This window comes from Heliconius melpomene, chromosome 13 (assembly GCF_056956725.1).
Source record: "Heliconius melpomene rosina isolate 202511_hmr_F chromosome 13, ASM5695672v1, whole genome shotgun sequence".
NCBI lineage: Eukaryota > Metazoa > Arthropoda > Insecta > Lepidoptera > Nymphalidae > Heliconius > Heliconius melpomene.
In genome coordinates this window covers 13,681,347-13,703,864 of record NC_140401.1, presented here as the reverse complement: position 1 = coordinate 13,703,864, position 22,518 = coordinate 13,681,347, and the positions used below count along the sequence as shown (strand labels likewise).

Below are 22,518 nucleotides of genomic sequence, written 5' to 3'. Positions count from 1 at the left end.
AGTCGAATATTACAAATTCCCGTCTTAGCTAGCACCTACGTCCTATAAATAACTCCTATGCAAAATTTGAGATTCCTAGCACATGTCAGAGATTTCGTGAGTGACCTTTCGATTTTATACAATACTAGCGGCCCGCTCGCGGTTTCACCCGCGTGAACTTTGTTATTATTAATTTCTGTCTCCATGACTACGTGTAGTGACGTCTATGCAAATTTTGAGACTTCTAGCATTTGTAGTAACGAAGTTTCATACAAACTTTCGACCCCAAAAACAACCCCTTAGAAATCGAATATTGCAAATTCCCGTCTTAGCGAGCACCTACGTCCTATAAATAACTCCTATGCAAAATTTGAGATTCCTAGCACTTGTAGTTTCTGAGACTTCGTGATGAGTGAGTGACCTTTCGATTTTATATATATAGATAGACTAGAGGTTTATACGCGGCTTCGCCCGATCAAACTTATTGTTATATGATAGCCAATTTTTTTAAAAATAAATTGTAGCCTTATATTCTTTTGATGAAGCAGCTGTCTTTCTTTCAACTAAATCTGTTCAGTATTTTTACGTGAAAGTAGAAAACCATCCATGCCAATCTTTTATTTATTATGTTATGTTACATAAAAGTCTTATTTTCTTATCCCCAGTAAATTAAGATTAAATAATTTGTGGATAATTCTCATCCTAGATTGCCCCCAAAAAAATCTACTATTTGTTATTAAAATCTATACATTCCTCGGTACATTCAATTTGCAAGATATCGAGTGTGTATCGTGTATTAACTTGTCATTATATTAGCTGTTTAATTTCAATATAATAACCAAATTTTCATAGATTACCAAACAATCTTGAAAATTATTAAAAGTATTTTCTGGTCAATATAGCATATCATATAAACCCTTTGGTCCATGTAAATTTAATCCCGGGTTACCCTCAATCCTCAATTCCCCATAAAACTTTATTAATCATAAAGTGTGAATTGTTTTGCCAATAAATTGAAATTGTAGGCAGATGGGCGGACGGCGTGTATACAAAATATACTTATTTAGTGCCTTAAATGGAAAAGTGAAAAGAAGATGCAAATACTATTGTATTAATATTTTATTTTTAACGTAAAATCTTATCTGTGTGCTATGGGAAATAAATATCCTAAGCAATTTTAAAGACTTCCTGATACTTTAGGTACTTCTTTTTTATTTTTCCTCATAGAGCAAAGCAAGATCATGTTAATATATGGTGAAAATAATAATATATTTTTTTTACCATATATGAATCTACTATTTTCGTCTTTTAATTTAAGAAAAAAAAATACGACCGATCTAATAACCAAAAAGAAGCTTTTCTAAGCTTATTCTTGTTAAATCCTATAGTAATCGGCTTATTAAGGAATTGTGTTTATTTGCAATCCAAAACTAATGATCATTTGCCCTTATTTGTTACGTCAGAGAATAATTAACCATATCAATTATAGGGAGAGGCTCCTTTTTGCTGTCTCTAATAAATAGCTTTTACTAAGTAACTTTGCCGCGTGATGATAATTAAAAAGTATAATTGTGAAAGTTTAGTAGTTAACTATCAAGTCTTAGAACTAACGATATATAACTGATAAAAAGAAGGAAAGTTTTCTGATCACTTCGCTTGTTGTTATGCTTGTAAACAAATTTCTGAGGTGAAAAGTTTTTCTATCTTCTATACATAATTATTTTAAAAAGAGCATTATGAAGCTTTATTAAAACTCTCATTCGCGTTTAGTTATGCAGTAGAAATATATATAAATAAATATATCCAAGGTCTAAAAAGTAAAATAGCATTTTTTATTTAAATTTCGCATTGTAAACGTATATTTCTCTTAATGAAAATCGAATCCGCGACCACCGCGTGCATTTTTGAGTTACATTATACACTGAGTGAATCTAAGTAGTGTAGTCGTAAATAAAATAAAAGTTTTATGCATGTGATAAACTTACATCTTTTAGACGCTGGGAAATATTCCTTATATTATCATTAAATAAGTTTCCCGTGAGAATTTGTATCGTAAATTAAAACTCAATGTGGCTTGTGCTTTTACTGTTTCTTCAGATATCTCCAGTGAGTTAGATTAGATTTATTGTAATATGTACATTATATATATATATATAGATACATACTAAAGCCGCTATGGCTCAGTAGCGCAACATCTGAGTGTGAACGCGACGGTTGTGTATTCGATTCCCACTGGGGAGAATGAATTATTTCCACTTCCTCGCTCTAGTAACAAGATAAAACGTGGTGTTGATTTCCGCCTTTCAATACGTAATGTCTTGGAAATTGGGAGGAAAGTGGGGAATAGTGTTTTAACACTATGTTCTCTCTGTCTACTCTACTATATTGATAAAATTATTTTTATAAAGTATATTATGCTTTTATATTTCACAGATGTCTGTCTATCAAATAAATATTGTTCATTGACACAGAAACATTTTGTTGTTTTACAAAAAACAATGCATTCCAGTATTTGTTTTAACTATTGTTTTTTCATTCAAGTTAAAACTTTAATACAATATTTGTGAAATGTTACTGATATTGATATTTGATACGTTTTATGTGTTTTTTTATGTACCGTACTACCATATTTTTTTGATGTTGTTTAGTATTTTATAAAATACAAATTTATGTTTATATTTATTTTAAATGTGTAGAGACCTATTTTATAAATTACCTTTTAAAAATCACACAATTAATATATTTTTATATTTACTAACTTTTCATGTTCTACTTTATATTGTTTGCAAATAACGTTCTATCACGTCTGGCTAGCGTAACTGAACGCTGCAACTTATATCATCTACTAGAAAATTTACTAAAACTACTAAAGGAAGAAAAATAAGAGCATAATCATTTACCCGAGAGACATCCTATGAAGTTCTCTCAACCAGTCTCGTTGCGCCGCTCGATCTAATTTAATTATTTAATTAATATTCCATTTGCTAAGTCAGACGCAAAGCATGTCACATTACAGATAAAAAAGGTCAAGGACATCTAACCTACATCTACCCTAGGACAGACTATAAAGACTGTAATAACAAAATCTTTTTGACCCTTATATATATGATACGTGAAAAATTTTATTTCATACGCTATCTAATATATAGCTATATGTATTATACATACAAACGTAAATTAAAACAACAAGAGAAAGGTAAACGTGCGTTTAAAAATTCAGAGATAAAACCTTAATTTCCTCAAAAAAGCTCATTTTACATCGGAAATTGTTCCGCCTGTAGGTGCCTTCTCCACAAATTACACGTTCGCATGTCTCCAAGCGAGATTTAGTGTAAAAACTTTGTAAATTTGTACTAAATTTCATTGTGTTCAAGGTAATGATGGAAAAATTGGGGGGTAAGATATTAGATGATGGTTGCCGTATCATTTCCTTGTTATTTGAACGTTATAATCATTGATATCTTTTTAACTAAGATAAGATGTAGATTCAATGTTTAGGTCGTGTAGAAAAAGGTAGAAATGACTCTTGTTTGCTTTCTGTCTGCCTATATGGTGAATTTCAAGAATGTATTACAATAAATTAAATACATTTAGACATATGAAACCTGCTACAATTTATTCTTTCATAGTATGATCTATTTTACATATAAAATGAAATATGATTTACTATTACTACTTAACATTAGGTTCCCTGTGCCTACTCTGCTGTGTGCAGGATACAGCGTTTTTTATTTTAGCTTCATGATAAATCCTGCGCGTAGCAGAGTTGGCAGAGGGAACCTAGGAACCGAGTGTTATGACACTATTTTCCCATTAATAGCACTTAAAGGCAAATGCTACTAGTTTTATTCTCTCCATATCCAAACCATTACTGTAAAAAAGGTATTTTTAAAAAAAAAACTACCGTTTAATTTCTTCACCTGAAAAAAAAAACATTTACACAATGAAATGTCCAATTTCCAGATTTCCGCATATCTCGTATAGGCGCGGCTCTAATTACATAATGGAGTACAAACTAAGCGGCAATTCCAGGGCGTGTTGGTTTAACGTATTGTCACAGTCATGCGATATTATGAGGGATTGGCATACAATGTGGCTTATTAACTTAGGTGCTTGGAATAAAATTGTAATTTAACTTAAATACGAGACGAATAAGAATACTTATTTATTATAGCAATCGTTTAACGATATTTTTACATTCTGAGTAAGAAAATATTTGATTAAAAATAAATAATAGTTATTTATTTTCTTAGGCTAGTCACACTTAAAGGAATGAAATATTTACTATTTTCATTTTCTTTGCTCTAGCGTCGAGGCAAAGTGCGGCATTGAACTCCGCCATCTTCGACGAAAAGTGGGGAGCGGAATGTACACTAGGCTCCCTGTAACCTACCCTGCTACATGCGGGATACAGCGTAAAGCTGGAAAGAAAAAGTGCGGAACGATCCCAACGATCCCCACTAAATACATAGTATAGAATTTCCCAATAAATATTGACATTAAAAAATTTACTTATAAATATTATTTATTTCTGTTAAGTAATACTCCATTTAATATTTTTAAATCCATTAGCCGCGAAAAGTAAAAACGTTGTAGGCGCAGTCCATTAAGTTTGTACTTTCTAGTGTAAGGTTACTTCCTTTAACATACAACTGACGATCCTGTTTTACTTAATATAGTAATTGGTTCATTTTATTTTAAATATTTATATTTAATAGGATCGGTATTAGTGACTATTGAATTTTAAAATTGAAATTCTTTATGTAAAAAATACATATGTTTTGAAAACTTAACTTAATTGAAATATACTTTTGCAAGTAGGCACTTTCAAACCCTCGAATGGAAATAAAGCTACAATCGGCTCGGAAAATAATTCTGATGAAAATAGCCTACCAGAAACTCAACAATCACTTTTTTCAACGTCATTGTTAAAATTTGTTTAATATAGAGACTGTATGAGATTCAATTGATATAAATTCCATACATTTTGATCTTTTAAATATTACTGATATAGGTTCATACATATTATTAAAAACAGAAAGTACAAAGAGAAATACGTCAGAGAAAATTTTTAACAAATGTCTGTAGACTTATGGGCCCTTAGTTGTGTATAGGAAAAAGAAAAAAGAAAGATAAAATAATATTTAATTAATTAACTTCAGGTATCCGATCGAGTCACATAAAATTTAATTAAAATTTACGAAGATCAGAACGTTTACAGGGAAAAGTTATGAGGATAGTAAAAATGAATGAATGTACTGATAACGCCATGCGTTGTCATAAACGTGAAAGCAATTAAGAATGGAAATAAATCATAAAAATAATTACGCAGTCTGATTACGACTTTTTGATTACATTTGATTGTAGGCACTACATTTTACCTTAACATTTCCAAGGATAGTCGAAAACAATGAAAAAAAAACACTATTTATTTTTTCAAGAGACCAATTTTAATTTTTTTAAAGTGATTCACAATAAAATATAAATATTTAAAAGAAGAGATTTTTTTATTCCAAGTAATCATAAGGTACGTATTATCTTATAATTATAAAAAAATATATGTATCTCGTTTGGTTCAATAATTTTGCAATTGCACTTCAAAAATAAAATAATAAAAAAGTTAACGAATATTTAATATTTAACATATTGTATGCAAAAAGACTATAATAAATTACAAATTTGAATTTGAGCGATATAAGGTTAGTTAAATAAAATGTCACTAGATGTCGCTACTGAACTATTATATACAAATTTCATACATATATTCAACAATATTTTATAATATAAATATATGAATTGGTATACTATTCTATTTTATCTTATTATATTATTATTTATTATATCAAACTATCATTATGAAAATTACAATATAATTTTATAATCTGTGATTTCTCAGCCGTAAAACCGTAAAACGTCAGTTTCGCTCCAACTTTTGCTAAGTAAAGTAATGTAGCAGACCTCGGCATAAAAACAAATACGTATGCCGTAAAATTTATACGGCTTCAGTGTTAATTATAGAAAATTAATAAAAGAGGTCAAAAAGAACATATCATTTATTGAGATTGAAAGAGGTAAGACATTGTAATTTCTAATTTAAACTGTTTTGAAAAGTTTCTTCATGTTTTTGTTTGTAAAATTTTGTTTTTAGCGCTATATTTTTTATTATAGCAGTTAATAAATAAAAATAACTTAAATGAAATTATTTTATGGTTAAATTATTCTCAAACAAATGAAAAAGATATAATTTATCTTAGAGTAATTAAATTTAAAAATAAGGTAATTACTTTATTTTTAATTTTCTTAATATTTTATAATGTTGTGTGTGTGTTCTTTATTAAATTTTACACTTTATTTTCCGTATATGGTTTATTATTATGAAATTAGCGCAATAAGGTTTTATATGTCGTACAGTAGCGCCATCTAACGAGGAATAGTGTTGACAGTAGACGACTGAACGAAGTGTAATGTAAACTTCAACTCACAATTGAAGATGTACTTTTGGTATAAATCAACAGATGGCTCTATTTTATGTTTCAATTTATTTTCGACTGCGCTATGCAATGTAGGGTTTATCAATATAGTATGTATGTCTGTGTCTGTATGTATCAAAATTCTATTGGGTTTGTGTTTCTTATAAATAACTATTTATAATATTCCATGTATAAGTACCTACAAGAAGAATACGACTATTTAGTGTAATTAATTATGAAACTACTTTTTGAAAAAAAAATTGTTTTTGAAATTTATACTAAGAAATGTTATAAACATTTCTTAGAATAAATTTCAAAAACATCAATTTAAGTACTTCGACTGTCGAACGAGACGTTAAAACAAAAACTCATATTTAAATTTAGACTAAGAGCGACTAGAGCGTGAAATAATTTATAATTTCCAAAAACTATTTATAACTAGTAGATAAGTAGCTACGACATGATAGTGATAGGAAAACTTTCTTGTAATATAATTTAACTTTAAAAAATATTTCGATTCGAGAACGGTAATAAATCCAGTAGGCTTACATTTACCACAGAAAAAGCCATAATAAGGCAAAGCTTAAAATAAGAAAAGCCTGAAAGCTAATATAAAAAGTAATAAGCATTCGGAATGTTTTATACGTAATAACAGATGAATCCATTTGTTCAGTCTTTCGAGAGAGTGACTCTGAGATGAAAATGCAATATTACTCTCACTTCAAAGTCCTTGGCGACTAAATGAGTTTTGTACCATCAGCCATGGAAAATAAACATCCTTGTAAGTTAATAACGAGATTTCGGTATATTGTAAATATTGGGTCGTATATGGGTATATTAAATATTTTCCATCTATTTACTATAATTCATAATTTGATAAACCACTTCGTTTTTCCCTTTATTAGTTATTTTATCTTATTTGTTGATATATCATGTTTTTTATTAGTATAGAATATCATTTTAGTGCAAGTTGTGTAGCTCGTATGTGTAATTAGAATTGCTTTTCATTGTTGAGCGAACGGAGCGAAAATGCGAAGCGAAGCGAATCACTGTATGAACGATCCATTTCGTAATATAAAGAAAGGAAATCCAATTAAAATAAAATTATAACTATTGTTTCAGAAATAAATACGGGTACGATTGCTAAATCAAATCATCTAAGTCAATATGGTAATATTTTTCCATTTAATTATGATTTTCATTTATTATTTTCTATTTAGATTAGTATAATTTTATATTAATACTTTATTACAGTACGGGTTTGTAAATTATGCTCTAGAGCTATTGGTTACTAAAACCTATGGTGAAGAAACATGGGAGAAAATAAAGTGAGTGTATAATATTTAAATATACTAAGTAGTTTTTAAATAATTTGTAACAGAATATTCGAGACTTTCCTTTTTAAAGCGAAGAAATGAAAATAGTAAATATTTAATTCATTCGAGAGAGAATCGAACCCACGATCGTCACGTTGGTCGCGCTTGTAGTCGCACATGTAGTCCAGCGCCTCTCAATCTAAGGCACTTATAATTTATTATAACTTTTTAATTTTTAAAAATTATATTAACATCATTTTATTTTTTTAATAGAAAAAAGGCTGAAGTGGCTATGGAGGGATCGTTTTTGGTTAGACAGATATATGAAGATGATATAACGTATAATTTAATAACAGCTGCTGTTGAAATCTTGGGTACGTATTATTATTTTAAATCCAAAACATATCTAATTTGAATAATTTAGAAAAAAATACTGTACAAGATAAAAAAGCTTTATGTGGTATCCCGCATATAGCGGTGCGGACAGAAGGAACCTAGTGAACCTAAGGAACACTCTATTCCTCACTCTCCCCTAAATTTTCGCTACATTGCGTGTATGGAAATGTATATGTTAAATATTTCATAAGCCGGGATATAACCCACAACTACCGCGTTTACAGCCAGACGCTGTACAAGTGCGCTTAAATGGTTTCGAGTTTAGCTATAAATGCTGTGAACTTATCTCCTTTATGTGAAAGAAAAAATAACATACATTTCTATGGCACTAAAGGTGACCGAGCGAAACATACAATGAGTATTACAAAGATAAACAAAAGTCGGCTTGAATATGATTAACCATATAATTTTCTTTTTTCTATAGAAAAGCCCGCTGATGCCATATTGGAATTATTTGGGATGACTTTTTTTGAATTTTGTCAAGATTCAGGATATGATAAGATTTTACAAGTTCTAGGAGCAACACCCCGTGACTTTCTTCAGGTATGTCAATTACTACATACTATGACTACTCTAAATAACTCTTTTTTTCTACACCCAAAAAAGCTAGCTCCTAAGCTACCTTCCGATGTACAGAGCGCCCTGAGTCTGGAGCGTCTGGTCTTATTTGTCTGACTAATCCAGCCTGAAAAATATTGTTATTGAGATTGCAAAATAATATTAAAAGATTTCAGTTGAATTTCTTTTCTTTACGTCATATATTCAATCTCCAAACCAATAAAATATTTTTTTAGGTAGAACTTTTACTGACTGCATTTTTTCACTTGAATTTCTATCATATAAAAGCTTGAAATTATTAAAATCTTTTTGGGGATTAGATTTTTGGTAGTAACAAATTGGGCAATATATGTTCCTTTTCCTTTATTCAGTCTAACACAACGAAGTAACTATATTTCAGAACCTAGACGGTCTTCACGATCATCTAGGTACCCTATACCCAGGCATGAGAGCCCCATCTTTCCGCTGCACAGAGCGCCCTGAGGATGGCGCGCTGGTCCTACATTACTACTCTGATAGACCTGGCTTGGAGCATATTGTTATTGGGATTGTAAAGGTAATAGAATAAAATATTATCTTTTGTTTTTCACTTTTAGACTACTCTGAAAAGGTTTTAAAAAGAATCCAATACCACGTTCTACGCCTTATAGATTTGGAATATCAATGTGATTCTTAATAAGTCATGAAAATTTAATTTAAATAGCTACATTTCAACTTATATTGTCAATTTCTGTTCATATGACTACTAACATGTACTAACATGTACCTTTAACTTATTAATAATATTATGTGTTTTCACTTTTATGATATTTCCCAGACAGTAACAAGCAAGTTACATAAAACTGAAGTAAAGGTGGAAGTCCTGAAGACCAAAGAGGAATGTGACCACGTCCAGTTCCTTATAACTGAAACGTCCAACCCTGGACGTGTATCTGTACCGGAAATAGCTGAAATTGAAACTTTGTCACTTGGTAACGTGTTGTTTTCTTTTGTATGAGAATTTATCATAAATCAAAATGTGTATAATGGTAATTTTTCATATCAACTGTATTCGTGAAGGTTATGGATTTGATTCCTATTTATATTTACTAGATACCATTACTGCATTGTGTTTATATCACTAATAATCTTTAGGCTGTTTGCTCGACTATGGCCGGCTAGGCAGAGATGAGCTGGGAAAATAGTGTTAAGGCCCTCTGTTTCCATTAAAATACTTCCATTTCCCACTTTTCGTAAAATTTTCGAGGCTTTTCTTTATTTATTGACTTGTAATCAACCCTACAACCGTCGCATTTACTACCTAATAACTTTACACCTTTGTGCTACCAGGCAACGACCGCCTCAAATATTATATTATTATGTTACTTATTTATTATATTATTATATTACTAATTAATAATGTTTAGATATATTTTAGAGCCAAAAGTATCTCCAGCGACATTTTGCCGTGTGTTCCCGTTCCATCTAATGTTCGACCGCGACCTCAACATAGTACAGGCGGGACGGACCGTAGCGAGACTTTTGCCCAGAGTGTCTCGTCCTGGATGCAAGATCACTGATGTTTTGGATACGGTATGTATTTTTGTTATTTATATACTGAGAAGAGGCTGTCATGGTGCAGGGGCACTAACTTGCTCTTGCTCTAATTGTGCAGAAAGTGTCTTATCCTTTGGCACCCTTTGCTTAGGTCTGCTAAGTGCAGGATACGGCGATAAGTAAAAAATATATTTTAGACCTTTAAATACTTCCTTACTTATTTTCTTTTCAGGTAAGACCACATCTAGAGATGACATTTGCAAATGTTCTGGCACATATAAATACTGTGTATGTCTTAAAGACTAAACCCGAAGAAATGATTGTCACTGATGCTCATGAAGATATTGCTTCGTTACGTTTGAAGGTAGAAATAAATATTATTTTATGGTTATTTAAAATTTATTTAACTTTGATTCATTTTGTTCCTTATTTCATTCCAGGGTCAAATGCTGTACATTCCGGATACAGATGTTGTGGTTTTTCAGTGTTATCCTAGTGTTACTAATTTGGATGATTTGACGCGGTAAGGAAAAATTCGTTAATTTAACATCTTTAGCGATTTACAGTAACCTGTCTCTGTAGGTACAATAAATACTATATATAATATTTTGAATTCGGGGCCTAAAAAAGTGTAATTAAATAATGTACAGTGAAAACAAAAAGTACTTGTTTCAGCTTTTTTATATTTTTTAATTATTGTTGCAGTCGTGGTTTATGCATTTCTGATATACCACTTCACGACGCGACAAGGGACCTAGTTCTAATGTCGGAACAATTCGAAGCCGATTACAAACTGACACAGAACCTAGAGGTACTTACGGATAAACTACAGCAAACTTTCCGCGAATTGGAGGCTGAGAAACAGAAAACTGATAGGTATTATATATATTAAGGCTTAGTCTTAAATGTACCCTTAAAATGAATGAATACTAGACTTAATTTGAAAACCATTATCGCGATTGCAGTAACACCCTTGTAATGTTCATTTTTCTAATCTATTTTACTTTATACAGAAATAGTTCTAAAAGTTTCTAATATGGAGGGTGTAGACATGCCCCCCCCCCCCCCCTATTTGAAAGTTTTAGAACTAAACATATTTATATGACTAAAATAAAATAAAATACAATTTAAAAATTAAATGTAAAATATTCAATCATATCTTGACATCATTGCATACATTGTTGATTTACACACAATTACAAATATTCCAAATTATTTTTCAGACTATTATACTCGGTGCTACCAATATCAGTTGCAACTGAACTACGTCATCGTCGCCCTGTACCCGCACGCAGATATGATCCTGTGACCCTCCTATTCAGTGGCATAGTGGGCTTCGCCAACTACTGCGCTAGGAATATAGACCACAAGGGTGCTATGAAAATTGTCAAAATGCTAAACGATTTATACACAGCATTTGATGTACTAACCGATCCTAAGAGAAATCCTGATGTTTATAAGGTTAGTTTCTGTTTATTTTCACCATGTATCCCACGTATAGCAGGGTAGGTCGAGGGAACTTGTATTTAGGACACTCCTATTCCTATATCTCAATTTTCCAGATTAGCTAGTTAAGTGGCAAAACTCAACGCCGGGCTTTGTCCTTTTACTAAAATGAGTAAATGAAAATAGTTCTTGCCCCCAAGCTTAAACACTGTAGTGTTAACTGATGCGCTATCAAGTAATTACGCACTGATAGTGCACGCTAAGTCCAAATTGTGTTTTTACATATTGGAGACTTTGACATCTTGGAGAAACTGTCTAGGCAAAACCAGCGAGACTTCTGTCCAAATTATATTTTGCTTATTATAGGTAGAAACAGTAGGAGATAAATACATGGCGGTATCGGGTCTACCGGAGTACAAAGTGGCTCATGCTAAGCACATTTCTCTCCTCGCTCTGGAAATGATGGATCTATCTAGAACTGTTACTGTGGATGATGAGCCTGTGGTACGTTATAACGATTATTTTATATCTTTATTTACATTTTTATACCTTATTTTTATTTATATTTTTAGTTTATGATTATTTCTTTTAAATAAGTAATATATATAGGTATACAGGGTGGAAGAGGCAGCGCTTCTTTTACTGAAACTGCATATAGGGTAAAATATTTCAAACCCAGAATTAAAAAAAATAATCAAGGTACCTCAACGGTTTGGACGTAGGATTTTTTTTTCATTTCACGATTTTTATCCATACCTGTATTTCGTGTCACGCACACATACGTATGCGACGTTGCCGCTTTGACAGGTAAGTGTGTGCGTGCCTATGTTATACTTTACAAATGGCGTTTTATTTTAAAACGATAATTTTATTATTTATTTTGTTTCAAAAAAAAACTTTATCATTTTTGAGAATTATTTTTTTTCCGAATTATATTAGGCTTTTATAGAGTAGTTAAAACTGTGGTTTCATTTAAAGTGGCGCTGACAATTCCACCCTGTATATTGTCTTGTTACCTGAAGAAATGAAAATTAGTTATTCCCCCCCCCCCCCAAGTGAGAACAGAACCAACAATTAATGTGTTTACAGTCTGATGCTGTGCCTCAGCATGTCGACGTCTTTAAAGTGTTCAATTTATTTATTTTATAATGATTGATATTGTCATCTACAAAAAATCTTCATAACTTCATTATTCACAGAATATTAATTTAATTCACAATTAATTATGTTGTAACCTATAAAAATGAGAATCCCTAATTTCATTCTATTGACAGGGTATAACAATAGGCATACACTCTGGTGAAGTGGTGACTGGTGTGATAGGACACCGCATGCCCCGCTACTGCCTGTTCGGCAACACGGTGAACTTGACGAGCCGCTGCGAGACCACCGGCGTGCCGGGGACTATTAATGTTAGCGAGGATACTTATACGTGAGTGGTTTTTTTAATTATCACTGAATTATTTTTGTGTTTGCTAGTTTCACGCTATATCCCGCATCCTACAGAGTAGGTAGAGTGAACTCAACGCTGCGTTTTGTTTCGAAAATATTTCATTCCCTTAAAGGGAAATTGAATCCACGCTTCATGTAAGATACAGTTTGAAAGTGAAAATAATCTTTGTGCAAACACTATTTTTACAGGTAATATTATGTTCAAAACTTAGGAAAGATTTTTTTTTAATTATTGGATAGTATTAGATTGTACTTATTCATGATATTATTTTTTACACAAACACAGATATATAAGTAAATTAATAATCAATAAAACCACATATATTTTAATAAAAGTCCTTGCACTTTTTAATCATCCAACAAATCTAAATATTTCTTAAGCGCAGGTGGTATCGGTAACTGCTGAATGCCGAATGGCAGCTCAAAGTTTTCCCATAGCATTTGTCTTATTTGACATCTACATAAGTGTTTTAATTCGACCGGTTTCAAACCACACCTTGAAGCTGGAACCAAATGATCTTTTAAAATCTCAGCATACTTTTCTAGCACAGTCCTTCTTTGGTAATTATAATCATCTGGCAGTTCTAAATGCTTTAGCGCTCCCTTGTCAACAGTAAATACAATCCTAGGAACAGCTCTCAAAGTCAATTTGAGACAAGTTAATAATTCGTAGGGATATTTTCTATTATATTCCTTTAGTCTGTCTAAAATAGATTCTATAGGATTAGTAGATACATGATCTGCTGTGATTCTAGCACCGAATCTTAATAATATCATTAAGATCTCGGAAGTGCCCATTTGTATGACAACTCTTACGGGGGAAGCCTTTCCACAGCTTTCTAAAGGTACATCGATAAATCTATATGATTTCTTATCGTCCTTATATTCTAAGCTAGCGTTAGTAGCGTGATCTAGGAAAAATACTAATGCGTGAACGTTTTCCTCTTTGTTTGAAAAATCTGATTTCCATCCAGCCAGAAAGTATGGGGCAGAAGTGCCAAATATCGCTCCTGTAACAAAATAAATAATAAATTTTGTGAAAATGAGAGAATGTGTTTTTTTTAAATGAAGCGTAAATCAATATTATGTAGAAAAAACGACGTTCTAAACACAAAATTTTTAGATATTAGATACTATTAGACAACAAGTAATTAACTTAGTTTACTATTGCTAGAATGAAAATTCATACTGACCCAAAAATATTCTTTCAAAAGTACCCTCGCAAGCGTACAGCTCATCTAACAACGCGGCAACTATACCATTGTCCTGTAGACTCCAGTCGAACGCTAGTTTCATAGCAATGTATAGTAAATTATGGTACTTCCCCATGAGGCATACGTCGCCATTGTCGCTTTTACATCGATTATGGTATCTTAAAGCTGATGATACGAATGATTTACACGTTGCATTATCTGATCTGTTTTGACCTGAAAATAAAAAAAAATAAAAGTTGATTTATTTGGAAAGTGAAGAATGGTAAGTATCCTAAATACTTCTTCTCTCCTTGCCTATCCTGCTATGCGAAATTCAACGTGTTGAATAAAAAAAATAGTCGAATTGAGAACTTCCTCCTTTTATAGAAGTCGGTTAATAAATTAGAAATAACATGCACTATAATTATTATAACTAACAATAAAAATGTAGAATCACAGCATCTTTAGCATCTTTATCGTTCAATTACACTTAAACGATAGTAAAATAGTGAATTGTTCCAATTTCACGCATTCCTGATCTATTTAATTATATAGTAATAAAATCTCTAAAAATTTCTCAACTTGTATAGAAATATTATTTTATACGATAAGCTAGCTTGTTTTTTTTAGTATTATATTATACTTATCATTGAATATTGTATAATATATTAAATATAAAATTATACTTTATATTGCTGCGCAATAGTTCATAGTTAATAGTATGTATAATTACAATTATATGTGTTATTACGAAACGGTTATAGGTAAAATTTATTGGTTAATTAAATTCGTAACATTTAATATTTACTATCTATAAAATAATATTATTAAAACTTAATTCAAAAAGGTACGTGTATAAAACAATTATATTTATTTAAGTTTATTTTATTTATACTAAAATACATTATTTTAATTTTTCATTATTAATTTTAAACCGTGATATCACAAATGGAAACTCTCTAAATTATAATTTATAGCTTGAGGGTTTGTCAGGTTTGTAGGCAGAGAGAACCTAGCGTTAACACATTCCATTCTCCTCTTACCGCTCTTAATTATCGATACTTTGCGTGTTGAGTAACGGAACTTAACGCTGCGCTATGTCTATGTAATACAAGAGCAAGGAAATAGAAATAATTCATTAGTCCTCTCTAAATTTTAGTTTTACCTTTCGCACATCCAGCTATTACTGTATTAAAGTATTCCACGAGTTCACGCCGTTTGAATCTTTCGTTTAAACCGTCACGTTGTATATTACAAAACACTTCGTCGAAATAAAACTCCATAAACGAATCCATGATTCACAAAAAAAAATTAACACCAAGAAAAATTGTAAAAAAATATGTTAAAACTTTAAAATTTGGTTATTACTTGATATATTGATATTAAAAATGTGTCATTTTATTTATTCAATCAAAAATATATAAATATGTCAGTGAAAACTTATTGTTTTAAAAAGTATGACAACTTTGTACAATAGTTCTTTTTAAGTCAACAGGCAAACTAGGAATAGAAGGTAAATCACTATATTTCCCTTGATAATGCGGGAATCCTTCTAAGTGTCGTCTAATCTTCGTTACTTTGGTTACTTAGGAAGCCATATAGGAAATAGTGTTTTGTCGGTTTTTATATTTCATAGTTTTATGTAACTTACTCGTGTACCTAGTGTTATTGTTTCAAGAGATAATGGAAATTACATTATACCCAAGAAATACATCAACAAATGTTGTATAATTAATAATTTCAAAAAGTAATTTTATATATTAAAACATTTTATCAATTAGATTAGGAATATTTAATTTTTAAATATGTTATATATGTATACATACATATAATTATTTATTAAAATTTAGCTAAGTAAGACATATTTGTTTATAGTCAATGATAACAGGAAGATCTTATTTTTAGTTTCACTTTGTAGCCCGTACATAGCAGGGTAGGCAGAGGGAACCTGGAAACCTACTGTTAAGGCACTCCATTCCCATTAAGATATTTTCTTTTACTTTCTCCGCCTTCTCCTGAATTCTGGAATCATTGCGTGTTGAGTAGCAGAGCTCAACGCCGCTCTATGTTCCCTTATCTGAACGAGCACTACATTGTGTACAGCTAACGTACCCTTGGAAACTCTTTCTTACTATTCTGATAGGTGGATCTAGAAACTCCTAGTTTCTTTTGCGACACTAGACTTAAAAACTTATATTTCATATAAAAATATGCATCTATTTACAAAATTTATTATATTTTCAGTTATCTCATGCGAAAGGACAATTACGATGAACAATTTGAGCTCACTTATCGTGGCCATGTCTCTATGAAGGGGAAAGCAGAGCCGATGCAGACTTGGTTCCTCACCAGAAAGACAGCTTAAAAAAAGAAATATATATATATATATATATATATATATATGTATGGGGCGGCCTTCAAGTTACATTTTCTGAACGTTAGCGCATTATTGTCTTGATTTGAAAATATGAAAAACTGAAAAACAGTATAGAATATATATTTCATGGATATAATGGAATTAGAGAAGTATTCATGAGAAAATCTCTACCTTAGTTAAGGTATTTGTCTATATTTTCATTCTTGTATTTATATTAGTAATTGTAGCACTAAACAATGCTTTCTCACGTTGGATTTGTAAAAGATCACAATATATCAAATAGGAATAAATTTACATTTTTTAAATATAAATGAATATAAAAATACATTTAAAAGTGTAACAAGAGAAGGGCCCAGGACATTGATGACTACGGTTTCAGAGAAAGAAACATCCTCACAATATGTGGCGTCTCTAGTACTGTCTTCTGCATTCGGTTCTTGATCCAGTAGCTAAGCGTTGTCATTCATAGATATATAATTTACGAATTAAAACGGCATCTCAAGATCGATCTCAGATTTGAGCGCGGTTTATTAACCACAGGCCTAAGATTTTATTATTTATGTAATTTCCTTCCTGAGTGTGTTGTTGGAATGATATTTTAAAAATAATAATTATATATCGATTTTTATTATTTTGTAATTATAATTAAAGTGTTATTTATTTATTCTATATTTTATCACGTTTAATCCATGTATTGTCCAAATAAAATTTTTTCTAAATTAATGTATTTGTAGTTCAGTAGTAGGGGCTATAGTCGTGTCCATATTAATGTATGTATAAGTTTTGTTAATATATTCTTTTACTTTTTACATATATTTCCTTAATAATTTCAAATAAAATAAATTTATTTAAATTATTACAATATAAAAACAAATTAACTTATTAGCTTATTCATATATTAAAAAGAAATAACAAAAGTAAATGGCTTGAAAAAACTAAATAAAGAAACGTCGATATCTAGTACATTTATCTATTCCATGAATTTCAATATCATAGTCAATTGGTCAACACTTATTTGCATTTTTATTACATAAGACTATTCTAAAGTCGTTCATATTTTCCTTTTTAGTGAATAAAACTAGTGTTTTAAAAGCAATTCCTGGTTTTCCTTACCTAACAAACGCAAGTAATTTTTCTAATAAGGTAAATAAGATGCGATTAGTATTGTACTTTACGATTTTATTAAATTCTATTATAATAAAATATACATATATATGAAATTTTTGGTAGAGATGTAAGAATTTATTTTTAATATTGTTATTTAACTTGAAACTCCTTTTTATTATAGTATAGTTCCTACAGTATGTATTTGTAGATTGTTCGTTTACCTTTCTTGGATGTTGATTAGTGTTAGTTGGCTTAAGATGCGTTTTCGATAGCAGATTCGATTTAGACTTGGGTAAAATATATTGATTTCAGGCCAGTCGTGGCACAGGGGCGCAAAGGTGCGACTGTGAACATTACAGGTTTTGGGTTCGATTCCCATGCGAGGAATTGAAATATTTAATATTTTCGCTCTACTAACGTAAAGTATAATTATATTATGTAGTTTAATTTTCGTAAGCAAATAATATAATAATTTATTAAAGAAACTTTTTAAGTAATATAATTTACCTTTTTAATTTAGTGCATTTATATTATTCGTTTAAATTACCTGAAAGGAATAAGGAAAGAAATATGTTCTTATTAATATTTATTTATTTGTTGTTGTACCTGAAACAAAATATATATGTAGTGCAATCCAAAGAAAGTGCTTTAGTTTTAGCTTTAAGTACGTGTATTAACATTCTAGTCATGTTAGTGATAAGCTTTATGGTAATGATATAATTTTTATTATGCATTTCCACTGATATTATAAAATTATATTCTTCTAGTCATTCAATAAATGTTTAGTCAATGTAATATTGTTTATGTTTTTATTTTCTCCGATACTATACTCTAGTTAGGCGATACGCAGTTACATGTTTAGTTGTAAATTGTAAACATTTCGCAAATCCCATATAAATAATATGTGTAAACTATAACATAATTATAATATTTTCGAATCCTCGCTCTGGTAACGAGGTAAAGTGCGGCGTTGAACTCTATACCTCTATACCCTTTTTACCCTCTATACCCTTTTTTTTATTAATTTGTTGTACTTTAAAATATAATATATACATTTTTGTGTTCAATAAAACGATGTATTTTCTATGAATAATACAACCATTATAATATTAAACAAAATTTAAATACGTAAAACTTAAACGCAAAGGCAAGGTTGTATATTACAACAAATGCCTAAAAATAAGCGGTTTGGAATGTCGACTGACGACCTCCACCGTCCGGTTGTCCGGCAACATACAAAACGTTTTGAGAATATCGCCAAAATCAAGATTGCTAATATGAAAATACCTTTCTCTTTGATTTTTCTATATTTTTCTTCATAGATAATCGAGGTCATCGTGGCGTAGCGGCACAGCGTCTGACTTAAACGCGACGGTTGTAAGGTCTATTTCCACTCGGGGAATCAATTATTTTTGTGTTGAAGCTGGTAGAAGTGGGAAACGTTAAGTTCTCTCTGGATTTCCTTTTATATGCGGTATACATTGGGAAGTTGAAAAAGATAAATAATTTATGAATGAGGGAAATCTCTTTTCGATAATTCTTTCTATTCATAAATCGTAAGATTTTGTGTTTACGTTATCCTTTTCCTTAAAGTTTTAAACTTCTCGTTACAAATATACTAACTACACTGGCAATATATTTGTAATGAGAAGTCGATAATTGTGAAGAAGAGAGCAAAAACTCCTAAAGTATCAATGTCATTTTAAGAAACATTTCTCTTACAGGAGAAGAACAGTGTATATACCAGTCGACATCCAGAAAGTTTTTCAAAGATTTGGTGTCAATTTGGGGATTAAAAGGTGATGGTTTTATATTCAAAGGGAATCAGTCATGTGATTTTAATACCTACCTACTAGAGTAGGTATATCAGTTTTAATCTTGAAAATACTAGGATTTTTTATGAGTAGGGTACAGCTTGTTTTAAAGGGTCGACGCCTTCTGTTATATTTACCTGTATACACTGACTTACTGTGCCACAATACCGGTTTCTTTCTTCAATAATTACTTTAACTAAAATAATTAACAAATATTAATAGTTTATCAATTCCTGCCTCACCAAGAGCATGTTGTAACGGTCCGCCTCAAAACTGAATACGTGTGCAGTTAAACGTTGTCGTTTAACTAATTGTGTGTCACCTCATTTTTACTACGAACATAAATGGTTTGACATCGATGTTACTATATTATTTATTTTAATATTACATATTAAAAATATGGTAACTTATATTTTATATAAATAAAACGGTAAATTTATTAGACGTTTCTATTCCAAGTTTTCGAGGCCAGTAGTGGCGCATTGGCACAAGCGTGCTATTGTGAACGCGATAGGTTGTGGGTTCGATTGTCACTCGAGGAAATGAAATATTTTTATTATGTTATGTTTTTATTTGTTCGCTCTGGTAACGAGGAAAAGCGCGGCGTTGAGGTCCGCCACTCAATTCGCATTGCCTACAGAATTTGGCATAATTACACAGGTATTTTGCGTGATCAGTTATGAATTTACGTGAAGACTGACTTTATTAAATATTTTTTTACATTTTTAAAGTTAGCACTTTTTACACTTAGGAAATTGAAATACTTAGAAAACCTGTCAAATATTTAAACGCAGCGGGTGTTTGAATCTGCCCTTCTTGAAAACCATCCAAGACCATGGAAAATTATAATTAAAATCACCTAGGTAGATGATTTTAATTATAATTTTCCATACTAAATTAATACAGTATTTATTTTACAAAATCTATAAACTGGATTTGGTCTTGGATGGTTTTCAAGAAGGGCAGATTCAAACACCCGCTGCGTTTAAATATTTGACAGGTTTTCTAAGTATTTCAATTTCCTAAGTGTAAAAAGTGCTCAATTCAGAACATTGAAGAATGAGAATTCACTAATATTTGATATATTCTTAATGTTTTAGCCAATTAAGCTATAGGTACGTTATTATCACTAACGTTAAAAAAACTTTTACGGTTGTCATCGTTCATGGCATCCTAATCCCTTTGAAACAGTATGAAAGAAGGGAGCGGGTTAAAATTCAATAATATCAAAATATTACATAAAGAAAAGCGTAAAATTTTATTTGGCCTTTCCTTAATAAATTTAATAGACTACAATTTAGTTATTTAAAGTCATAAATGACTCGCAAATATTAAATAAATATTAGGCATAGTATCTATACGAACTTAAAATGGTCAACCAGTTTGTGATTTTCCATCGACAATGACTCGTAGTCAACGGTCAAAGTTTGTTGCTCCTGATGCCAAAACTAGATATTTTTAATATATTCGGTATACATTACTGTTTTATTTATAACAACTATAGCCATATCTTTAGTAGTAGAGTAATGTAGTTATAATCTAAGTTTCTAAGTATTCATTATTTAGGTGTCATGACATCATTGCATTTGAATTCATCCATGCAGTGAGGTTATCTTGTTATTTGCGTGTAGGTAAGCTTTTTTGTTTCATTGACCATTTTATGGCTTTTAGGTATAGGTATGCGTTAATACTCGTGGTATTTCCTTTTTAGTATTCCGTTTACGATTTGAGGTAATATTTTAATGCTGATCGAGACACCTCTTCTGTAGAAAATAATTTATTATTATGAATAAATTCATAATACTAGAATCAAAATAATTATTGTATATGTGTTTAAATAAGTATATGGTGCAAAATTTAAAAAAAAACATTTATATATTTATAATCTATAGATCACCAAAATGTATTTAAACTTTGATTTGAGGTATGGCAGAAGAAGAATGAAAGCAAGATGGGTATTGTAGAATTAAGATCTCGTCGTAGGATATGTGGAGTCAGTTTAGCTAATAGAATTCATAAAGAACAAAAAATAAATAAAACAAAAAATATAGAATGAAAGGTACTTGCGAGAATGTTACAGTAGAGAAGAAGAACATGCTCAGATAGTTTGGGTACGTTGAGAAGACGAATAATGAAAGAATAGTTAAAAAGCTATTTAAGAGTAGGTACATACAAGAGTGTAAGGTTTCGTAGTCGATCTAAAATATTATATTTAAGATTTATAGATAAGTGTTGTCCATATCTTTTAACTTAATATTGAATCAACTAACTCACGATGTTTGTAAATATTCTGTTAAACATATAGATTAATTTTGTTATAACTTAACATAATTACAGTAAAAACCTAATGAAGTTGGAAAATGAGGCGATATATCACTTAATAGAATAATTAATATAATGCCTTTGGATATAATACGAGCACATTATCGACTTGTTGTGTAAACAACATAAATATATATTATAAATTTCTTAACACAGTTACACACTTATTACTTAGTTAATATCGAATTTCTCAATAAGCGTTTAATTGATGACCAAACTGAACTGAAATCAACAAATTATGTTACAATTTAGGTCGAATTCAACTGTTTTGAGTTTTCTTGTTACCAAATAAGCTTCTTATATCGTTTACTAAATTAAGTAATATTTGTATATAAATGTTACATATCGTCATGAACTGATTAACTAATGCTTTAATTTTATTATTATTTAAATATCTATAATTATATATTGCAAAATGTTTTAAAAGAATCCATTAAAGACTGATCCACCTTTGCTGTACCACATTGCACTGGAATGACAGGTACAGGTATCAGATAAACTTATGTTCGCCTGAATTAAGTTGAGGTTAACGAAACTTACCTTTAGCAATAG

At 30.4% G+C, this 22,518-nt stretch overlaps 2 protein-coding genes across 3 annotated transcripts; one reads left to right on the top strand and one right to left on the bottom strand.

Annotated features, from left to right (window-relative positions):
- The first annotated feature begins 5,908 nt into the window (after positions 1-5,908).
- On the top strand, positions 5,909-18,625 carry Gycbeta100B (guanylate cyclase soluble subunit beta-1-like). 2 transcript variants are annotated; one of them, XM_085196940.1, is made up of 16 exons: positions 5,909-6,050; positions 7,123-7,230; positions 7,572-7,619; positions 7,704-7,777; positions 8,039-8,139; positions 8,586-8,704; positions 9,120-9,275; positions 9,537-9,690; positions 10,137-10,291; positions 10,488-10,619; positions 10,696-10,778; positions 10,961-11,131; positions 11,479-11,716; positions 12,068-12,205; positions 12,976-13,133; positions 16,591-18,625. In XM_085196940.1, exons 3-16 carry the CDS (start codon positions 7,617-7,619, stop codon positions 16,709-16,711), a joined length of 1,803 nt encoding a protein of 600 aa, XP_085053066.1. In that variant the 5' UTR covers positions 5,909-6,050; positions 7,123-7,230; positions 7,572-7,616; the 3' UTR covers positions 16,712-18,625. The 2 variants fall into 2 exon arrangements, with proteins under 2 accessions (XP_085053066.1, XP_085053065.1); XM_085196939.1 differs by lacking the exon at positions 7,123-7,230 and having other exon boundaries at positions 5,910-6,050.
- On the bottom strand, positions 13,478-15,855 carry stops (SOCS domain-containing protein stops). The gene is made up of 3 exons (XM_085196941.1): positions 15,512-15,855; positions 14,347-14,580; positions 13,478-14,163 (listed from the first exon to the last, which is right to left on the bottom strand). Exons 1-3 carry the CDS (start codon positions 15,639-15,641, stop codon positions 13,502-13,504), a joined length of 1,026 nt encoding a protein of 341 aa, XP_085053067.1. The 5' UTR covers positions 15,642-15,855; the 3' UTR covers positions 13,478-13,501.
- Positions 18,626-22,518: the final 3,893 nt, after the last annotated feature.

Excerpts from the sequence above, each read along its gene's own strand:
- stops (XM_085196941.1), bottom strand. The coding sequence starts at position 15,641 with ATGGATTCGTTTATGGAGTTTTATTTCGACGAAGTGTTTTGTAATATA. Across the intron at positions 14,581-15,511 it reads AATAGCTGGATGTGCGAAAG|GTCAAAACAGATCAGATAAT; the intron begins GTAAAACTAAAA and ends TTTTATTTTCAG. Across the intron at positions 14,164-14,346 it reads TTTTGAAAGAATATTTTTGG|GAGCGATATTTGGCACTTCT; the intron begins GTCAGTATGAAT and ends ATTTTGTTACAG.
- Gycbeta100B (XM_085196940.1), top strand. Across the intron at positions 11,132-11,478 it reads GAGAAACAGAAAACTGATAG|ACTATTATACTCGGTGCTAC; the intron begins GTATTATATATA and ends ATTATTTTTCAG. Across the intron at positions 11,717-12,067 it reads GAAATCCTGATGTTTATAAG|GTAGAAACAGTAGGAGATAA; the intron begins GTTAGTTTCTGT and ends TGCTTATTATAG.